Consider the following 21,474-nt stretch of genomic DNA (forward strand, 5'->3'; position numbering starts at 1 on the left):
TGCGCACACGTATCCTGGTGCTGCCGGCGGTGCAGATATATATCCTGGTGCTGCTGGCGATGCGGATATATATCCTGGTGCTGTCCGCAGAGGGGAGCAAGAAGAATCATTTGCCTTCTCTTAAAATCAGTAAAAAAATTAATTGCTCCTTTTGAATGAACAATAGAATTTATTTGTATATGGAAGTAATAAAAAAATAAAAATAAAAAAATTAAGAAGGAACAAAGAATAAGAAAAAAATTTAATTATGTTCTCTCTAAATTAATTATATTCCCCTCCTAAAAAACCCTTCGGATGTCTATGATCTCTGACATAATTCGTAAAACGTTATTATGAATGTATAATTTACAGTTATATGATCGACTAAAAAAGGAAGTGCCCAAGTTTCGTAAAAAAATCGTACCGATTATAGCCAATTTTAATGCTAAAAATTTAGAACTATCAGAAAATGATAAAAATATACTGATACGTGAGGTAAGCAATTCAAATTTCTCTTATTTTCTTACACTAATATAATTATATATATATATATATATATATATATATATATATATATATGTATACATATGTATATTCGCGAAAGAATTTGTTCTGTCAGAAATATATCAGGTAAATTACGATTTTTTTCGCGTATAATTTCTGGCAATATAATTGCAGAAAAAATAATAAGAATAATTAAAAATAATTTAAAAAATAATTTTGTATGATTTAAAAAAATAATATAATTCGAAGAAAAAAGACCATATTATGAATAGTTATATTTTATATATTTCGAAAATTAGATAAGAGCCGCTAGTAATTAAAAATTCAAAATAAAATTGTAATCGACCAACAACTTGAAAAGGGCCAAAACCCATGGTCGAAATGTCGTGTTAATTTTTAAATAAATAAAACATTGCCAGTGTTGGTCGATTATAATCCTTTTTTTAAATTTTACTTCGTGAAAAAGAGAACGAAAGTAAAACAAAAAATCATTACTCTCATGCTCGAATTTATTTAAGAATTTTAAATGCTCAGAAAATTATCCTTTCTAATTTTTCAGGTGATGAGTGTGACGCAAGTCATCATCGCGTTGGGTGGAATCGTTTATCCAACATTAATTAAAAAGTCGATGATACTGTATGGTTTTCGCGGTAAGACTACAATGAAAAATTCTAGAAAATTGCAATTTACTAATTAATTTCTCACCATTTGCATTAGGTACCTCAGCGATTATCGGCGCAATAAGTCTCAATGGTATCGTCGGCATGGCACTGATGCATCCCGTGGAGTAGCACCTCAGGAACATTGATGTCGTTCGTGCTGAGAAGGCGCGTGAAAAGGAACAAAAGTGTCAAGAGCTGGCATTGTCCAGTCAACGTTATTTGACCATCGACGTCATTCCTACATCCTCGAAGACTTAAATGGAGCAGTCTTCAAAGTCTTAAGGAAGAAAGCGATATACAAGTGCCCTTATTAAACGAAACGTTTAAGGTAGCGTGAAATTTAATTGCAACTAACTTAATTCGTAACTTTTCGATCAACAACATTCCATCTTTCTCAATTCGAGCATACATTGACCATGTAAATCAGCCTTCTGCGCAGAGAGTCGCTTCAATCTCGGAACTCGAGAGTGAACTTCGCGAAAGGTCGGAATCAGTATCTATGCGGGAAAATTTAACGAGGCGGATGTCAGTTTTATTCGCATCCAGCGTAGTCAATTTGGCGACTAGCGTCGGTGCATTGGGTGATATACGAGTACGTCAACAATATCTGGAAAAGCGAAACTCAAAGGACCAGACAAATAAAGAAATTCTGAAAGAGAGAGAGAATGAGAAGGAAAACGCCGAGGAAAAACAAGAGGAGTCAAAGTGAGGATTAGTTTTACAATTTAAATTCAACATGTCTTAAAATTTTATAATAGATTAGTATATATGCCTAATAGATTTCATCTTTTCATATTGATATAATTATTTATTAAAACGTATATATAAAATGATTTATTTTGTTTAAGATACAAGAAATTTGTGAAGGAGCTTCTGGACATGTCGCTGGTAAAAGATTGGGCTTTCATGAATTTATGTATTGGCATTTCTTTGGTGCTCACCGCCGACTATGCCTTCTCCTCTTTTCTGCCTTTAATCATGACCGATGTGGGATACACAAAACGCGAAAGTGCGTTAACTATTACGATTAGTGGAATTGCTGAGCTGGTGTCGAGAGTTTTTCTAGCAGCTTTCACAATGATAGTGGATGTAAATGCAAAATATGTTCTTCGCGGCTATGATTTTGATGGAATTCGCAAGAACAGGTGAGCATCTTCTCACGCGATTAAAATAAATATATAATAAAATTAAATTAGCTTCCGCGAATAATAAATCGATTTTTACGCACTTTTCAGTTTCTAAGATTAAAAATTATATAAAAAATTTACAATTTCTAGGTTTTTTATTATGCGAACATACGCTTATGGGCGCGTTAATTATGACAGCGTTAATCGGTTTCGCTCGTTCGTGGTTGTTGGTTCCACAGAATATAGTCATTATCGAAGATGTTAGCATAGAACAGTTTGCCTCGGCTTACGGTATCTTTGGCATTATTAGTGGTTTAGTTACTATAGTCTGCGGTGCTATCGTAGGTAAGAAGAAAACAGGATAATATTGCCGATATCCATATACTTATAATATTATACGTGTATATATTGTCGCAGAATTTGTTAAGGATTGGACTGATAGCTACGATATGTATCAAATCTCTCTACTAGTATTACATGCATTTATTATATCTTGGGCTCTACAGTTTATCTTCGTGGATCTTAGAAAACATCGAAAGCAACGCGCACAGAAAGTCATTATAAAGTCTATATCCAGGTAAGAATAAAGGATATGTGACAGATGTTATTACAAATTTTTGATCCAACTCAACGAATGCGTGAGTGAGAAGAAAAAAGCAATTATCAATTAAATTACGTTATCGTGCTTGTTTCTTCTATAATACTGTTAGTTTTATTATTTAGCCCTGTTAATTTTCATCTTTAATATACATCAGTGTAAATTTTTTCTTATATAAAAGAAAAATTAGTATTTTAATAATATTTAATTTTTTTGTATATTAAAATATTATATATTTTTAAATATAAATTAGATCTAAATTTTTTGTGTTCAGAACACTTACTTGTACATATAATAAATAAATTATAATTATGTAATTTCAAATAAAATATTACAATTGTGTAATATGTATTACATAATATATTCAACAAACTAGTGCATAAATGTCACAGATTCTTTATAAATTCTGTTTCTTTATTATCGCAAATATATTTTTTATCAAATATTAATTTATATGAAAAAAATGTCTGCATTATATAAATATCTTTTCTTTCTTATGAAAAGATTATATCATATAAAAAAAAAAGTATTGTTAAAAAGAGGATCAAACAAAAACTTTTATATAGTACTTTACTTGTAAAATTTTATTAAACAGTTCCATTAATCTTATTGTAATTAGTTGGTATATTAACAGAAATATACATATCATATGTGGATTGTATGTAACATGTTTGTATATTGAAAAAATAACGCGCAAGAGTAAAATGTTTTACGTCATTTATTTATAGATATATATACACACGTACTATTTTAAAATTGTCATAACAAGGTATGAAATAATGTATTTGATTTACGCAGATAAGGGAATGTTAAATGCCGATTCTGGATTACGAGATACAGGCTTGCGTAACTCAACCTTGATTTTGAATCCATCGTGCCTTTTCAGAATAATGTCACCTCGTAATATAAAATCTTTATCTGCCACATCAGAAATGATATGGTAATTCCTTAGTATTGTCGATAATAGGACTTTCAATTTCAGCATAGCGTATTTTCGCCCCACACAGGACCTATATAAAATATTTTATTGTCAAATGTAAAAATGCGTCCTGCTGATTTTATGATAAAATATATTTTTTTGTTAAATATGCATGCAGTATTCAATAAAATTATTATATAAAGAACTAAATTAAAGTATATAATTTTCTGTGTCGAACACTTTCGTCTATTAAATACCTTGGTCCAGCATTGAAAGGAATGAAAGCATAGTAATGTTTTTGCTGCATTTTTTCCGGTAGGAAATTGTCTGGATTAAAAACTGTCGGATTTGGATAATATTTTTCCAAACGATGCACTGCGAATTATGGTATTAATACCGTGGCAGTTTTAGGAAGAATATAATTACCTGTAATTATCGTTTGAAAATGCTTTATTATTTTTGTCTTTAAAATTATACACAAACTAATTTCTATAATAAAGAAATGTTTAATTTGCAATATATTATTATTGCTTTCAATCTAATATGCTTACTTGTTTTTACGTCTTCGTTAAGTTTTCTAGCAATCGCAGGCACCGGTGGAAAATGTCTCAGTTTCCAAAATAACTCTTTCAAGATATTTTATTTTCAAAGTATTTTGGAAAGAGCATTGCCTGTCACTGTCGCCGAAAATTGCATCTAATTCTTCATGCACGCGAGTCTGTATAGTAAAAATCACACTGTTATATATAGAGATCAATAAGAAATCATCAAGTTTAAGGGACTGCAATCGACTTGCGATTAATATCAAAATCAGAGACCATCGATAATTCTAACAAGAACGAAAGAAAGTGAATGTCACCCAAACTGCAATGATTAAGGTACGGTTAAAATATATAATTCAAACTTAAACAGATTATTCTAATTAATAATTTATTAAAAATGGGAGATGCGGTTAACGATAAAAAATTGTTTATAAAAATGTGTGCTTCTTGTCATACTACAGAAATGGGTGGAAAACATAAAAGAGGACTTAATTTACATGACATTATAGGCAGAACTTGTGGAAGTATGTGTATAAATGTGTCGTAAGTTTCTTATATATACAATTTGTACTGAGTAACTATTTTACTTTTTTTAGCTGTTACAGGATTTAAATTTTTAGAAATCATGAAGGAAAAAGCCGTTGTATGGAACGAGAAGACTTTACATGATTATCTCGAATAAGTTTGTTTCAGAAACGCATAAGACATTTCATGTTATTAAAAAGGTCGAAGATCGAAATGATATGATCGCCTTTCTAGCTACTTTAAAATCTAATTAAATCTTGATAAAATTAGTATGATATCATTATTCGATGAAAATGCAAAAATACCAGTATCATCGTATAAAATAAGAAACATATATTATAAAATTATTAGAATACTATAGCACCTTTTTTACATATATGTATTTTCCGTAGAATGTTAATACAAAAATGATTGAAAATACATATATATTAAATATTTTTAATTGTTGATTATTAAACATTATATGCAGGTTGTTATTAAAATTGATGTACGTAGAAAATTATTTATAATATCTGAGAATTTTCTTTTGAGAAAAAAGTTACAATATGCATATAAAAGAATATAACACAAAATTGGGTTTTATAATTTTTTGTGAAATAAATATAAAAATAATTAAATATAAAAATAATTAAATTTAAAAATAATTAAATATAAAAATTGAAAAAAAATTTCTAAAATATTAATATTAAATTGTTGCGAAATTTACCTGAATATCCTGATGATTTCCCGAGACACATAATGCAAAACTCGAGCCGGCTGCCGTGGTATCATGATCCTGTGATACAGATTGATAAATTTGAATAAAACAAATCGATTTTCAAACAATGGATCAGATTAACATAACTCGTGTACAGTAGAGTGACTTGCAATACATGAATATTTTTAACAAAAGAAGATGTGCAAGAAAATTTAATTACAAAAATTATTATACATATATTAGAAGATTAATTATATAATTGAGTTGACTATATTTAAAAAATGCAGCACATACCTCAAACATGATAGTATTTACTTCCTCTCGAATCTCCTCGTCAGTCATTTGTCCACTATTTCTTTTCAAATCCAACATCATATCTAAGAAGGCAAGTCGTTTCTTTTCACTTACGTCGTTTTCATCGATGTCATCGAGATCATTCCTTACATAATGCAGCTTTGTATATAGTAACATTATTTTTATCATTTCCGTCATTTCTGGTTGCATTTAAACTTTCCATAGGTTTGCTGTTTAGCATTTCTTTTTGCGATTGATTTTTTATATATTTCTCTTCGATTTCCTTAGATTTCTCTTCAATAACACGATTTGTCAGTGTGTGAATAATATTGAGCAATTTCTCTTGCTTCTTCGCAAACTTTGAAAGTTTAAAAATTAAGTCAGAACGTAATGAAAAATTATAATGCCTTCGATGTACAATATCGCTCATTCTGCAACATTTCAATTATTATTACATTGAGTTTTTTCGTTACAAATGTAATAATAATATAGCAATATAATTTTAAGACAAAAAACAATATCTACTTCATCACGGCTACGGCATAATCATATCCAGTGATTTGCCTCTTTTCTCTTTTGATTCCCATCGCAGTTTCAGTTAAAATGTCAACTGTTACATCTGATAGATAATCGTGACAGTCGAACTCTTTTCCAACTTCATAGCGAAGTCGTCTCACGAGATCCATGCTATTCTCATAAAACAGAGGTACAAACGTCTTCAAAATACTTGTGTGGAATGTAGGCGCTATCACTTTTCTATGTCTGCGCCATTTATCGCCAGTTGTGATAAGCAAACCCTCTCCGAGCCATGGTTGAAAAAATCTATATAAGGAGAAGAAAAATTTGAAGCTGTCGAAATCTCTCCTTTATTTAATGTAATAATACTAAAAATCACTCAGCGTGAAATTATATAACTATATTAATTTTATAAAAACATTATAATATGTTGATTTTTGATTATTTGATTTCTTACTCGTTATCCACGGATTTGTCGATGTGTGCAAGGTTACTCTAAATTATTTCAATATCCTGTGGATCTAACAGAAAAATGATTACTCTCGGTCCCAAATATCCGCCTAATACTAATCCGTATGTATTGAGATATTTCATGGTTTTGGATACTGTGATCTCTGGAGACAGTCTAAAAGTGATTAATGCGTGACGTAATATACATGTAGGTACATGTGGTGGACCTGAAGCAAAGGACTTTAATGTTAAATCAAATGTTAAATATTAAGTGAAATATATAACTTGAAAATCGATTCTTATTTTATAACAAAGAAATATTATTACTTATCAAATTAAAAAATTCATTTTTGTTGAATACTTACATGGAAGCTTTTTCACAAAGCAAATTGCTCTAGAACACTCGACGTAATAATACAATGTAATTAACGTTAGGATAGGTAGCTCATAAAATATGTCGTTGGTTTTGTATGGAAATTATATCTTGCATCTTTAATGTGTATATAAAATACATGAATTTACCACAAGTATGGCGCCATAACACAAAAGTGGCGTCATAGTGGTGAAAGACATCATCAGAATTGCAATAGACCGGTTACCGCTTCTTTATGGTCATTCTTTAATGATTTGGGTGAATATATCTCAATACTTACATATGTATAGTTTCAATTATCATTTCATCACCTAAATTGACGTTGGAATTGACGTCAATACAAATTTTGAGGTCATATGTCTCGTTCATTCGTAATTTTCGAATGAGAAATTTATTTATACTATTTATAATGCGTGTTTAAATTATCATCCAGCAATCGAGCTTTGATTTAAATTTAATCGAGCATGCCAATATCTAATTTTATCAACTTTGAAAGCATTAGAGCAGTCCATTAAATTTTTGATTTAAACTCTTTTCAGTAGAAATTTAGAAATGTACCAATAAACATGAAAATGTTAACAAGATGTGTTTCAAATAGAAATGGCAATATTCGATTTTAATATTTGATAATTTTTTTCTTTTAAACATATACGTACACGAATGCAAACATTCGTATAAGATAAACGATAAGATGTAGATATTTTTTGAAATATATAATAAATTAAATACAATAAATTATATATACATGTAAATATACGTTTTATACATATACATATATTTACATACCTATATATTTTATAAAATATATTTTAAATATAATAAATATAATTTTTTAAATATATCATTATATCAAAATATTGTGCTGAAAAAATATTATAATCAGAATTATTGTCCTTTAAAAAAAATACCCGCTCCCGAAATGTATATTTGTATAATATATAAAAAATATAATTTTCAAACTTATATAGTATAACGCTTACTCGCGTTTGCACGAGAATTAAATTCTTTCACCGTTTTCCTGAATTAAATCAGAGATACTGGTTTGCGTGGCTCGATCTTGATCTTGAATCCGTCATGCCTTTTTAGAATAATATCGGCGCGTAAAACAAAATCTTTTTCTGGCACATCAGAAATGACACGATAATTTCTTAGTATCGTCGACAACAGAACTTTCAATTTTAACATAGCATATTTTCGCCCCACGCAGGACCTTAACAAAATTTTTTAATGTCAAATATGACAACGTGTTGTGTTATTTTCATAAAAAAATTTTTTGCGAAATGTTTGTAATATAGTATAAAAAATTAATTTAAGTATATAATTTTCTGTATCGAAGACTTTTATCTATTAAATACCTTGGTCCAGCACTGAAAGGAATAAAAGCATAGTAATGTCTTTTTTGCATTTTTTCCGGTAGGAAATTATCTGGATTAAAAACTGTTGGATTCGGATAATATTTGTCCGAACGATGCGCTGCGAATTGTGCTATTATTGCCGTGGCACCTTTTGGAAGAATATAATCACCTGTAACTGTTGTTTCATAAAGATTAACTATTTTAGTCTTTCAAATTCTACATAAATAAGTTTCTATAATAAATAATTAAAAAATTTATAATTATCCATATTATTGTTGTGTATCAGGTATACTTACCTATCTTTACTTCTTCGTTAAGTTTTCTGGCAATGATAGGTACCGGTGGAAAAAGTCTCAGAGTTTCCAAAATAACTCGTTCGAGATATTTCATTTCCAAAGTGTCTTGAAAAGTGCATTGTCTGTCGCTGTCGCCGAAAATTGCATCCAATTCTTCATACACGCGAGCCTGCATAGTAAAAATTATCAAGTTGAAAGGACAGAAAAGAAGATGGACTTGCGATTAATATTGAAATCAAATATCATCCATAATTTTAACAGAAAGTGAATGTCACACAACTGCAATGACTATATAAGATTTAGTGAAAAAATAAAAAAAAATTGAGTATGAAAAGATAAAGAATTTTAAAGATTTTTTTCCAAAAATACTAAATTGCAAATAAATTTACCTGAATATCTTGATGACATCCTAAGGCGCATAGTGCAAAACTTGAGCCAGCTGCTGTGGTATCATGACCCTGTAATAAATCACTAATTGGTTTTCTAACAATGCATCAAATAATATAACTTACAATAGCATAGCTTACAATACACCGAATTTTTTACAAAAAGAAAGTGAAAGGAAACTTTTTATTATAAAATTTAATACGTCAATTAGAAAATTTATTATACAATTGAGATTATTATTGTAATTAAAATGCAGTACGTACTTCAAACATGATAGTGTTTACTTCCTCCCAAATTTCCTCGTCAGTCATCTGTCCAACATTTTTCAATTCCATCATCGTATCTAGGAACGCAAGTCGTTTTTTTTTCATTTATATCGTTTTCATCGATATCATCGAGATCATCTTTGACATAATGCAGTTTATATTTAGCATCATTATTTTGGTCATTTCCTTCATTTTTGATCGCGTTTACGCTTTCCATAAGTTTGTTGTTTTCATTTTGCACTTCCTTTTGCTGTTGATTCTTATCTTCTATATCCTTCGATTTTTCTTTAATAACATGATTTATCAGCGTATGAATAATATTGAGCATTTTCTCTTGCTTCTTCGCAAACTTGGTAAATTTAAAAAGTAACTCAGAACGTAATATAACATTATAATGCCTTCGATGTACAATATCGCTCATTCTACAATATTTGAATTATATTGAATTCTATTTTTATATATAAAAATTCAATAATATAATATTATAATTTTAAGACAAAAAACAATATCTACTTCATCACTGCCATGGCATAATCGTATCCAGTGTTTTTCCTTTTTTCTCTTTTAACTCCCATTGCAGTTTCTGTTAAAATATCAACCGTTACAGCTGTTAGATAATCATGACAGTTGAATTCTTTTCCAACTTCATTGCGAAGCCGTCTCACGAGATCTATACTATTCTCATAAAACAGAGGTACAAATGTCTTTAAAATACTCATGTGAAATGTGGGCGCTATTATTTTTCTATGTCTGTGCCACTTATCGCCTTTTGTGATAAGCAAACCATCTCCAAGCCATGGTTCGAAGAATCTGTAATAAGGAGAAGAAAGATTTGAAACTATTGATCTCTGCCTCTTAATATTGCATTACGTAATATTGTACTACGTGAAGTACTTCAAGCATGAAATAATATATAATTTTATAAATATGTCGGCTGTAGGAGCTTAACGCGATGTTATTGCAAAAATTAATTTTTTCACTAATTATCGACGCAAAAGACATTGCGTTAGGCTACTATAAAATTACATGTTGATTTCGAGAGCCGAGTAATATTCTTAATATTATATAATATATTAATTTTATTGTATATAATATATAAAAGCAATATAATAGATGTAGAATTTTTTGATTTTTTTTACTCATATTCCACAGCTTTCTCATTATGCGCAGGATTACTTAAAATTATTTCAATATCTTGTGGATCTGCCAGAAAGACTACTACTTTACGTCCAATATATACGCCTGCTGCTAATCCATATATATCACCATATTTCAAAGTTGTATTAAATATGTCTTCTGGAGACTTTGCAAGAGGTATTAGTAGGTGGCCTATGATAGGTAAGGATGGTGGACCTTGTGATAAAGAATATTTTAAATTAATATTAGATAAAATAATAATTCACCTAAAAATTTTTATTGAGTAACGACAAAAGGAAAAATATTATTGCTTTTTAAATTAAAAAGTTTAATTTTTGTAGAATACATACCTGGCATTTTTTAAATGAGACGAACTGCTCTAGAATGCTCAATGAAATAGTACAATGCAATTAACGTTACGGCAAGTGCGGTCAGAAGCCAATAAGTTGTATCGTTAAAATACAATGTTGTCGTACTCATTGTGGTGATAAATTATTTTATTCTACGATATTACTGTGTCTTACGATATCGTATTACAATTTTGTTCTGCGATAACGGTGATATGTTATTTTTCGTATAACGCTATAATAAGTAATATACTCACTTTAGGATATTATAAAAAAATTTCTTTTATAGTTATTTAATATAAAATATTTTATTTCTTATCGGCAATCATGAACGCATCAAAGAGTTTTGCAGCTTGTACAACAGCAGTTTTTATACGTTTAATTTATTTGCAACGATATGTGACAATAGTTATCGAAGAGTAACACTCGATGACTGTAATCAAGAGACACGGTAGTGTCTCGCGACCAGTTAAGGGCGTAGCGGAGACACCGTGTATCTTAACGCAAGTCGGACATTTGAGTCTTTATAATATTTCGAATCCTCAATAATGGCTGAAGCAATCGAGTTTATACTAGACTTAATCGATAGATTGAGTTCGAATTATATAATAAAAGTGTCTTTATTTCTGCTCTACGTGATTTGTAAGCAGAGATATATAAATGCAAAGTCGAAATATGAAAAATTTCTATTAAGAAACGTCCCCGTCATCATTATCATCATCATTATCATCATCATTATCATCATCGACCACGCATACATAGTAGTATCGTGCTACACGTATTCACACGTATACAACACATGCGCACACATATATCACACGTACACAACACATGCAAGATGCATGTAGTGGTAATTTTGTCCATCTCGCACGTTTTACAACAGATGGCGATAGTGGCGCTCCGCCATATCGGCAGCGTGCGGGGTTATGTTGGCTAACTCTCTCTCTCTCTCTCTCTCTCTCTCTCTCTCTTTCTCACACACACACGCACACACACACACACTCTCTCATTCTCACTCACTCACTCACTGTTCGTCTTGTGTACTTATTTAGTACATTCATGATTAAACATCTATATGCATTAATGTGAAATTTACTTACAATTAGTTTACTTGAAATATTCAATCTCTAAAGTGTTTATCTTATAAGATAGACAAAAAAATCTGAGTAAATAATAAGAAAAAAAAACAAGAATTATTATTGTCATAATTTTTTATCAATTAAGTATTCTCAACTATCCAATAATTAAATAAATACGTACAAATGTGCGCGCGTGTACACACATACACATATTGATATTAAAGAGATTGAAGGAGAGGAAGGAGAAGATAAAAATTTAAATATTCACATATATTTTCAAATATTATATATGAATTTATAGTTTACATATCTAATTAATAATGAATTTCTAATTATATTAAACATATCAAAATAAAGACATACATGTATTTATCAAATGAATAAAATTATTGAATACAGACTTAAAAAATTTATTAAACATAGACTTAAAAAATTAATTAATTAAACATATTCCAAATTTAGAAAAAATAAACTTTATTTATATATGCAACAGCTTTTTAAACTAAATTTTTAAATTCTATTTTATATTAGACAATTATCTCAATCAACATCTACGTCCACATTAGCTGCACTGCAGACTACCTCTACAGCCACATTATCTGCTCCACGGATATAGCGTTATGCCAATACGATACATTACATGTACTTACTTACTTGCCTTTACTGTACCAACTCTTGTTCTTTCCACGTAATCATGTTTTTACAGTTATCGTTTGCTGTATATCTTCCAGCAAACTTTATTTCGTGTGAAGTGTATTTAATTAATTAAATCTCTGCGAAAGATTGAGAAGATGAAGGGATAATTCAAACTATGAAGACATGGTTACATGGAAAAGACAAGAGTTGATACAATAATAAAGACATGTATTTGTATCCTGCTGGCATAAGGTTATAGAAGTTGATTGAGATTGAAAAATAATAATGAAAATAATAAAAAAAATAAAGACACATGTATTTGTATCGTGCTGGCATAAAGTTATAAAAGTTGATTGAGATTGAAAAATAATAATAAAAATAATTAAAAAAAGGAAATATTCAATCATCATTTAAAAGCATATTTGAAATCTGTAGAATAAACAGTTTTTGCAAAAAATGTGGAGCATTTGAGCTCTAGTAAGTCTAAAAATAAATGTAAACATCAATTAATAATAACTGGGACTTCCGTTTCCGGTGCAGAATTAGAGTACACGTGGTGTGTGATAGTGAAGAGTTGAGGGCGATTAAAGGGGTTAGAGCACAGAGATAGTGGAGAGGATAGTTTGAAAAGGAAGAGGGAGAAGAGTGAGAGGGTGAGAGAGTAGTGTGAGAGAGGATAGTTAGACAGAGAAGGTAGGAAAGAGAGAAATAGGAGGCTGGTGACAGCTGAGAGTGGGCAGGGAGTATAGGGTATAAAGAAAGAAAGCGGGGTGCAGAAAAATAGAGTAAAGGTGCTAGGGAATAGCTAGGGAATTTAGGAAAGAAGAAGCAAGGATTAGGAAGAACGTAGAGTGGCGAGAAGTAGGCAAAGAGAGGGACAGGGGAAAGGAAGAGTATAGAGAGGAAAGCGGAGAGGATTTGGATTAAAAGGGTCTGAAAGCATGTGGAGCGGGAAGAAAGAGGGAGGCAAGGGAGCGGAGGGAGGAGGAATAATAGGATCGGTAGGTAAAAAGGGAAAAGAAAGAAGTGGAAGTCTAGGGAATATAGAAGATCTACTGAAGAGGAAAAAAGGGAGTTAGAGGAAAAAACGGGAGAAGGGAGCGGTGAGATCTTTAAGAGAAGCAACAAGACAACGAGATCACCGGAAAAAAGTGGTGAAGAGAATGGAGAGAAGGAAGAGATCAAAAGATTGTTGCAAGATATGTGGCAAGAAATGAGGGAGATCAGGGAGGAAATAAAGGAACAGGGAGAGAGGATAAGAGGAGAGATGGAGGAGATAAGGAGAGATTACAAGATACAGATGGAAAGGTGGAAAAAAGAGAAGAAAGAAATGATAGAGAACATGGAAGGTATGAAGAGGAGGATAGAGGGACTGGAGAGGAAGATGGAGGAAAAGGAGGAGGGAGAGAGAGAAAGAAGAGAGCACACAGGGAATGGTTTACAGAAGAGAGTAGGGGAAATGGAAAGGAAATGGGAGATATTAGAAAAAGAGGAAAAAAGAAAGAATATAGTAATAAAAGGCTTATTAGTCAAAGAGGGGAAAAGAAGAGAGGGAGCCGAAAAATTGTTAGAGGAGATAGAGGCAAGAGCGAGGATAATGAAAATAAGGAAAATAGGGGAGGATAGAGAAATGGGGAGAGAAATGGTGGTGGTGGAATTGGAGAAGGAAGAACAGAAATGGGAAGTGATGGAGAAGAAAAAGAGGCTGAAAGGCAGAAAAGAAAGGATAGACACGGATTTAACATGGAAAGAAAGGGAGATAAGACGAAAGTTGGGAGAGATAGCAAGGAGAGAAGAGAAAAGAGGAGAAAGGACATGGGTAAGTAATGGCAAGTTAAAAATAGGAGAAAAATGGTGGAGATGGGATGAGGAGAAGGAAGTGCTGAGAGATGAGAAGGGAAATGTAAAGGATATGATAATGGGGGAAGAGGAGAGGAGAAAGGAAGATGGGCTAAAGTAGAGATAGAGAGAGAGAGAGAGGGAAAAGGAGAAGAGAGGAAAAGGATGGAAGGTAGTTTTCTGGAACGTAGCGGGAGTAGGAAATAAGGACATAGATTTTTGGAAAGGATTAGAGGAATGGGATGTAATAGTGTTATCAGAAACATGGATGGAAGAAGAAGGATGGAAGAAGATGAGAAGGTACCTACCGAAAGGATACGTATGGGGAGTGCAAGGAGCAAGTAGAAAGAAGAAGAGAGGAAGAGCGAAAGGAGGCATGATTATGGGGATAAAAAAGGAGATTACAGAGAAGGAAGGAATGATGGAGCTGAGTAAGGAGGGCTTTGTGGTAGGAAGAGTAAAGATAGGGAAGGAAAAATGGAGGGTGATAGGAGTATACGTAGGAGAAGGAATAGAGAAGGCGTGCAGAGAGATGGAGAAGTGGACGGAGGAGAAAGAGGAGGAGGTTTACACGATAATAGGAGGAGATTTTAATGCGAGGACAGGACAAGAGGGGGGTAGAATCAGAGATAAGGAGAATGCGGAAGAGGAGAGGAAAGAGGAAAAGAAAAGAAAGTCGAAAGACAATTTAATCAATGCAGAGGGAAGAAAACTACTGCAATTCATGGGAGAAAGAGGTCGGAGCATAATGAACGGTAACACAAAGGGAGATGAGGAGGGAGAATGGACTTTTACAGGAGGAAGAGGGAACACGGTTATAGATTACGTAATTGGGAATGAGGATAGCGGAGAGAAGGTGAGAAGGTTAAGAATAAGAGACAAGGTGGACTCAGATCATCACCCAATAGAAGTGGAGATAGAAGGATGGCAGAGAAGAGAGAGAAGAAAATCGAGAGGAGGGAGGAGAGGAGTATGGAATGAGGAGGGCCGGAGGATTTTTGAGGGAAAAGTGGAGGAGATAGGAGAAATAGGAGGAGGAGAGGAAGAGATAGATGGAGAATGGGAAAGAATAGAGGAGAGGATGAAGGAAGTATTAAGAGCAACAGAGGAGGACTGGAGGAAAGGGAAGAAGGAGAAAAGAGGATGGTGGGATGGGGAGTGCAGAGAGGAGAAAAGAAAGGTAAGGAGGGAGCTGAGGAGATGGTGGAGGGATGGAGGTGAGGGGGAGGAATATAGGAAGAGAAGAGGGGATTACAAGAGATTGTGTGAGAGGAAGAAAAAGGAAGAAAACGAGAAATGGGAAAAGAAGGCAGCAGAGGTGAAAAGAGAATCGGAGGTATGGGAGATAATAAACAGAGAGAGAAGAAGATGGAAAGGAATAAACGAAGAAATTGAGATGAGAAAGTGGAGAGAATATTTTATGAAGTTGTTAGGAGGAACAGAGGAGAGAAAGGTAAGAAAGGAAAGAAGAGAGGAGGGGAACAGGACAGAGGAGGAGGAGGAGGGGGAGGAGGAGGAGGAGGAAATAAGTAGAGAGGAAATGAGAGAGGCAATAAAGAAGCTGAAAGCAGGAAAAGCGACAGGGATAGATGAGATTCCGAATGAGGTATGGAAGTATGGAGGAGGGAACGTGGAGGATTGGATGCTGGATTTTTGTAATAGAATATGGAGAGAAGAAGGATGGCCGAAGAGATGGATAGAGGGAGTGATTACACCGATAAGGAAAAAAGGGGATGGAAAGGAGGTGGAAGACTACAGGGGAGTAACCATGATGCCATCAATGTATAAGGTTTACACGATGATACTGACAGAAAGATTGAGGAAGGATGTGGAGGAAAAAGGGATAGTGCCAGAAAATCAGATGGGGTTTAGGAGAGGAATGGGAACAATAGACAACATATACGTGATGAATTATCTAATCAAAGGACAACTGGAAAAAAAGAGGGAAGGCTAACGGCATTGTTTATAGATCTGAGAGCAGCATTTGACTCGGTAGACAGGGAGAAATTAATGGAGGCAATGGAGAAGAGAGGAGTAAGGAAAGGATTGAGAAGAAGGGTAGAGATGGTGATGAGAGAGACAACATGCAGGATAAAGATAGAGGAAGAAGTTGGAGAGAGTTTTTGGATTGAGAAAGGAGTAAGACAGGGGTGCCCATTGAGTCCAATACTATTCAACATCCTAATAGCGGACTTAGAGGAAAAAATGGGGAAGGTGAAAAGAGGAGGAGTAAGAATAGGAGAAAAAAGGATTTATACATTGGCATACGCGGATGATATGGTGTTGTTGGTAGAGGAGGAAGAGGAACTGAGAAGTATGGTAGAAAGGTTAGAAGAATATCTAAACAACAAGAGATTGGAGCTGAACGCAAAGAAGACGAAGATAATGAGGTTTAGGAGAAAGGGAGGAAGATGGAAGAAGAGGGAGTGGAGATGGAAAGGAGAGAAAATGGAGGAAGTGAAGGAGTTTACGTATCTGGGATATAGACTACAGAGGAATGGAGGACAAGAAGGACAAGTGAAAGATAGGACGAGGAGAGCGGCGGCTATTATGGGGCAAGTATGGGGAATAGGAAAGAGAAAGTTTGGAAAAGATTGGGGGAGAAGATTATGGCTTTTCGACAAATTGGTGTGGACAGTGATGAGCTACGGGGTGGAAATATGGGGGTGGAAGGAGAGAGAGGGAATGGAAAGGATGGAAGAAAGATACCTGAGATGGATATTAGGAGTAGAGAGGGGAACGCCAGGTTATATGGTGAGGGAGAAACTGAGAAGAGAGAAGCTGAGGATAAGAGCCGGAAAAAGGGCATGGAATTTCGAGAAGAGAATGGAGGAAGGAAGAGGAAGCGAGCTAGCGAGGAAATGCTGGGAAGAAATGAGAGAAAGGGCGAAAATAGGAAGAGTGGGATCGGAGTGGGAAAGGGAAAGGGAAGAATATTTCAGGAAAAGAGGTAGGAGGATAGAGGAGGTGGAGGAGAGAAGAGGTATGGAGGAGGGATGGTTTGGGGAGTTAATAAGGAGGGATCTGGAGGAGCAGAGGAGGGAGAGGGAGGAGAGAATAAAGGGATCGGAATTTAACAGATGGTACAAGGAGGTACGGGGCCCACGTTGACGGCGGATCCGGTGGCGAGACCGGGTAGCGGCTCGGTTTCTACACGTATCCGAAGACTTAGTAACGTGTGTGTGAGATCTAAATATTCTTCTCCGTGACCCGGCATGACGAATTCTAGCGGGGAGTCGTCCGAAAGCGAGGTCACGGGTTTGTAATAAATCCATTGCGAACTTTCGATGCTAGTTTGCGTGGGCGGTAAAGAGAAGAGATCGAGCTCGCTCTTTAAACACTCGCTCGAGTGTGTGCGAAGAAATGACATTTTTTTCTTTCACCGCCTGCTCTACCAACGTTATTGTCACGAACAAACGTATTTAGAATAATGGCGATTATGAAAATATATCGTATACTGTACGCTTTTTACCGCTATTAGCTTTACGCCGTTTCGCGGACAACTTGAGTCTTTTTACAGTCGAGCGATTTTTCATCGTATTATTTTTAGTTTTTTTTGTATTTGTTCTTTTTTTCCCACGCGACTTGATTTTCGATAAACTTTTTTTCTTATTTGTCTTACGACGTTTACGCGATGCGGTTACCGAGGATTTAGCGACGTGACTCTTAAGCTTGCCGAAAGGAAACTGCGCTACATGAATTTTTTCATCCGATTTATATCCCCTACCTTTCATTAGACTACTTATTTTTTCCTTAGCTTTTCTCTTAAGATTGTCACGCGATTGTTCAAAACGATGCTTGACAGCTACCTTTAACGGCATTTTATTTTCAACATCCTCGATTATATTAACCCCGGCGCGCAAAGCTTCTTTACCCACTGCCCCTAGTCCTCTAGTTAAATAAGGCAATACGCGTCTGAACATTCCTCCGAGAAAACTACCTATTCCATGACCTCGTTGATAGGGTGAACCGACAAAAACTCGTGGAATTCCCCCGCCGCGCGTTCCACCGGTTTGTACTCCGTTATAATACTCCGAATAATAATCCATATTAATGAACAAAATCCTTCTTTCTTATCAAAAAAATCTTTACAGAGTATTTTTAAAAATCTAATCGATACGTTTAAAATGTAAAGTCACCGTTAACGTGCCGGATTCAAATGGTATATTTTTTCCAGTATCGTCTTTTATATCGATTTCAATCCGTCGGAAATTTGTTAGGCGCACCGGGATATAATGCGGAGGTGAGAAATATTTCACTTGATTTGTTCCATATTCGTAATCGCGCCCCACGCCCTCCCCTGTGACGACTATGCGGAGAAGACATGAAAATATGCATATATCATCAAAATATATAAAAGAGCAATATTAAAATTGTGTTCAACTATGTCATAAAGAGACATTTATATATGTATGTTTTATTGTCATTGACACGCTTAGATGCGTGTGCGAGATGATTTGACAGTAAAAATATATTATGTTGTCTGATTTCAATATGTTGAACACACTAAAATGGCTTTTTGACATATATATATTACTGTTGATAATAGCGGAATTAAAATTGTCGGTAATTATCGACAATTTTAGTTCCTCTCAAATGAGGGCGCTAACCCGTCGGAGTTCGGCCAACGCTCCGGCATCCCCTTAAGTACCACGACGAATATAAATATACATATATATATATATATATATCTTAACTCCCAAAGCACCTTACATATTGTACCCCTAAATATCGTACACAATTCATATAGTCACCAATATGTAGAACTATTCTTTAGGCGATGCTTAACCGACCGACATATAACACAAATGAATCCCTCAATACCGATCACCGACGTTAAAGACGGAACTACTAACTTACCTACCCAAGATAAGATCAACCAATGGTAAAACAGAGACTTGACCTACCAACCACAGATGAAACTTGGCCATTAATGGCAAAATAATAAACTATCTTACCGACTAATAATAAGACATGAATTTACCATACAACCGGTCAGGTAGCAAAATACTTTACCGACAGTCGACGATGTACGAAATTTGTCCACAAGTAATTTTGTCCAGCAGTATCATTGTCCAAGAATGACTATGTAAAAAGGAATCGACATACTCTAAAGGATAGTACTTAGTATAAGGCAATCTCGCTTATAAAATAGCATATTACATTAATTGGACAATTGTATGTGAAACCCGCTTTGTTATGTGAACTCGGCTTTACTCTCAAGGAAACATCTAGAGATTCTAGAAGATTCTAAAAACGACGCATGATGCAACGCTGAAACCCGTTGCTAATATCACTATCAAGAATAAAGATAAGGAAGGCCCGTTGCAAGCCGCATAGCGGTGAGTCACCAAAGAATCACCGCTATCGCTACTAAGAATACGATAAGAAAAGTCGGAGCGCATAGCGATAAACCACCAAAGGAATACCGCTATCGCTACTGAGAATAAAAGACGGTTGAAAATCGCTAGCTATGAGTCACCAAAGAAACACCGCTAATCGCTACTGAGAAGCCATCTCTCCGGGACTTAACCGACGCAATCTCTACCAAGAAACAGATTATCTCCGGTACTTCCCCGGCGTACCTCACTTGCCATGGCTAAGCCGCATCGCCCGATGGGAGGAGCAAGCCACATTTTACGGTATATAAACCCTGCACCCAGCACGGAACGGCAGTTGTTCCGCCAGCCACAGTCAAGTTCAATACTTCTAACAGCAGCCAACCAACCAGCTATTACTACGGAGTTCCGAAGACAACGAGACATAGCCGTTATTTCGGACCGAGGTACCGAGGCTCCTCAGATCTTCAGACTCAGAGGGAAGAACACAGTAGCGAAGTGTACCATAGCAAGACACATTAGACATAGTCTAACCTTGTGAGTATTTAAGCCAGTTCACATATCCCTAAATAGTAAAGCGCGGACACTCATTATATTTAATCATTTTATTTAATCAATTAATTTTAATCCAACCTTACGTTACACTCCGAACTCTGAATTTTGAATATAGACATAGGCCATATATTACTCTGAATTCCTAATTTTATTTCAATTTACTTATTGCATCTGCACACGTCAGCGTTGCAATCGTTGACATATACTATATTTTATCCAATACTATTCGCTATTATTTAACCAATATCGCATACTTATTTAACCTATTGTACTTGCAATATAAATATAGTTATGTATTTTATTATATTACTGCTTACCTATATATGTATGTAACCCTGTATCTTACCATATATTAGCGAATTGAATAACGCTTATTCCTCAGTACACATCATCAGAAATTATATCCTGTCAGAAGGTACGTCGCAAGTCATCTCTGAGTGCACGTTTAGTAAAATGAACGTCGCATTAGCCTATTAAGACAAGGACCAGAGAACCCGGCCTAGCCGGATGAACACCTACTCTCTATTCTTTTCCCGCTTTTATTCCCTTGCTTTTTTCAATAGTTGCGAATACTTTACCCCCCCAACTGACATGTGACCGCGGATCCAAATTTTTAAGCCCGGAATCAAAACTTACTACGGAGACGGGTTTTTCCCCCGCTTTGGGTTCGATTACAAGTTTTTTTTGCCCCTTTAAAACAACAAGGTAATTCGCCGCTCGTTGATCCCGTGGGAAACCCTTTTCCCTTTAAATGATCCGCCGTCGTCGGTGCGGCTTTGATCTATCGCAGGGTGGCGCCACCCTTTCTTTTTTTCTTTGTTGAAAAAAGGATCAAAAGAGGCCGCCTTGGCTTCCCCTGAAACGCCGTCTGTGCAATCACGTGACAAGGGTCAATTCCTTTGTCGGGATCTTCCCGCTTTTAAGTTTAATTTTTTTTTTTCCTTTTAGATCGCCGTTGGCCCGGGAAAATTCCGCCAGCCGCTGTGGACCTCGAGGAGATTCGGGAAATCGGTTCGTGGGTTGGGGATAATCAGGGGTAAGTAATTTCTCAC

The 21,474-nt window shown here is 34.5% G+C and overlaps 1 protein-coding gene and 2 pseudogenes across 3 annotated transcripts; 1 reads left to right on the top strand and 2 right to left on the bottom strand.

The window, feature by feature from the left end:
- Positions 1–557: 557 nt before the first annotated feature.
- Positions 558–4,395, top strand: LOC114930675 (uncharacterized; annotated as a pseudogene). Its single transcript, XR_014926196.1, has 7 exons — positions 558–609; positions 1,043–1,133; positions 1,201–1,473; positions 1,573–1,850; positions 1,994–2,290; positions 2,423–2,617; positions 2,690–4,395. The product of XR_014926196.1 is annotated as an uncharacterized LOC114930675 (transcript).
- LOC146720140 (cytochrome P450 4g15-like) lies at positions 3,571–7,371 on the bottom strand (annotated as a pseudogene). The gene is made up of 8 exons (XR_014926195.1): positions 7,336–7,371; positions 6,821–7,053; positions 6,373–6,669; positions 5,848–6,278; positions 5,563–5,631; positions 4,341–4,507; positions 4,047–4,215; positions 3,571–3,880 (listed from the first exon to the last, which is right to left on the bottom strand). The product of XR_014926195.1 is annotated as a cytochrome P450 4g15-like (transcript).
- On the bottom strand, positions 7,278–11,406 carry LOC114942454 (cytochrome P450 4g15-like). Its single transcript, XM_085489017.1, is given in 10 exon segments — positions 7,278–8,396; positions 8,542–8,716; positions 8,838–9,006; positions 9,227–9,295; positions 9,488–9,589; positions 9,591–9,912; positions 10,004–10,300; positions 10,630–10,843; positions 10,978–11,173; positions 11,232–11,406. Coding segments are annotated over 9 exon segments (1,665 nt in total). The 5' UTR covers positions 11,108–11,173; positions 11,232–11,406; the 3' UTR covers positions 7,278–8,209.
- Between the last annotated feature and the right edge of the window lie 10,068 nt (positions 11,407–21,474).

Source organism: Nylanderia fulva, unplaced genomic scaffold, assembly GCF_048542155.1.
Source record: "Nylanderia fulva isolate GAGA-0341 unplaced genomic scaffold, ASM4854215v1 Scaffold766, whole genome shotgun sequence".
Classification (NCBI taxonomy): domain Eukaryota; kingdom Metazoa; phylum Arthropoda; class Insecta; order Hymenoptera; family Formicidae; genus Nylanderia; species Nylanderia fulva.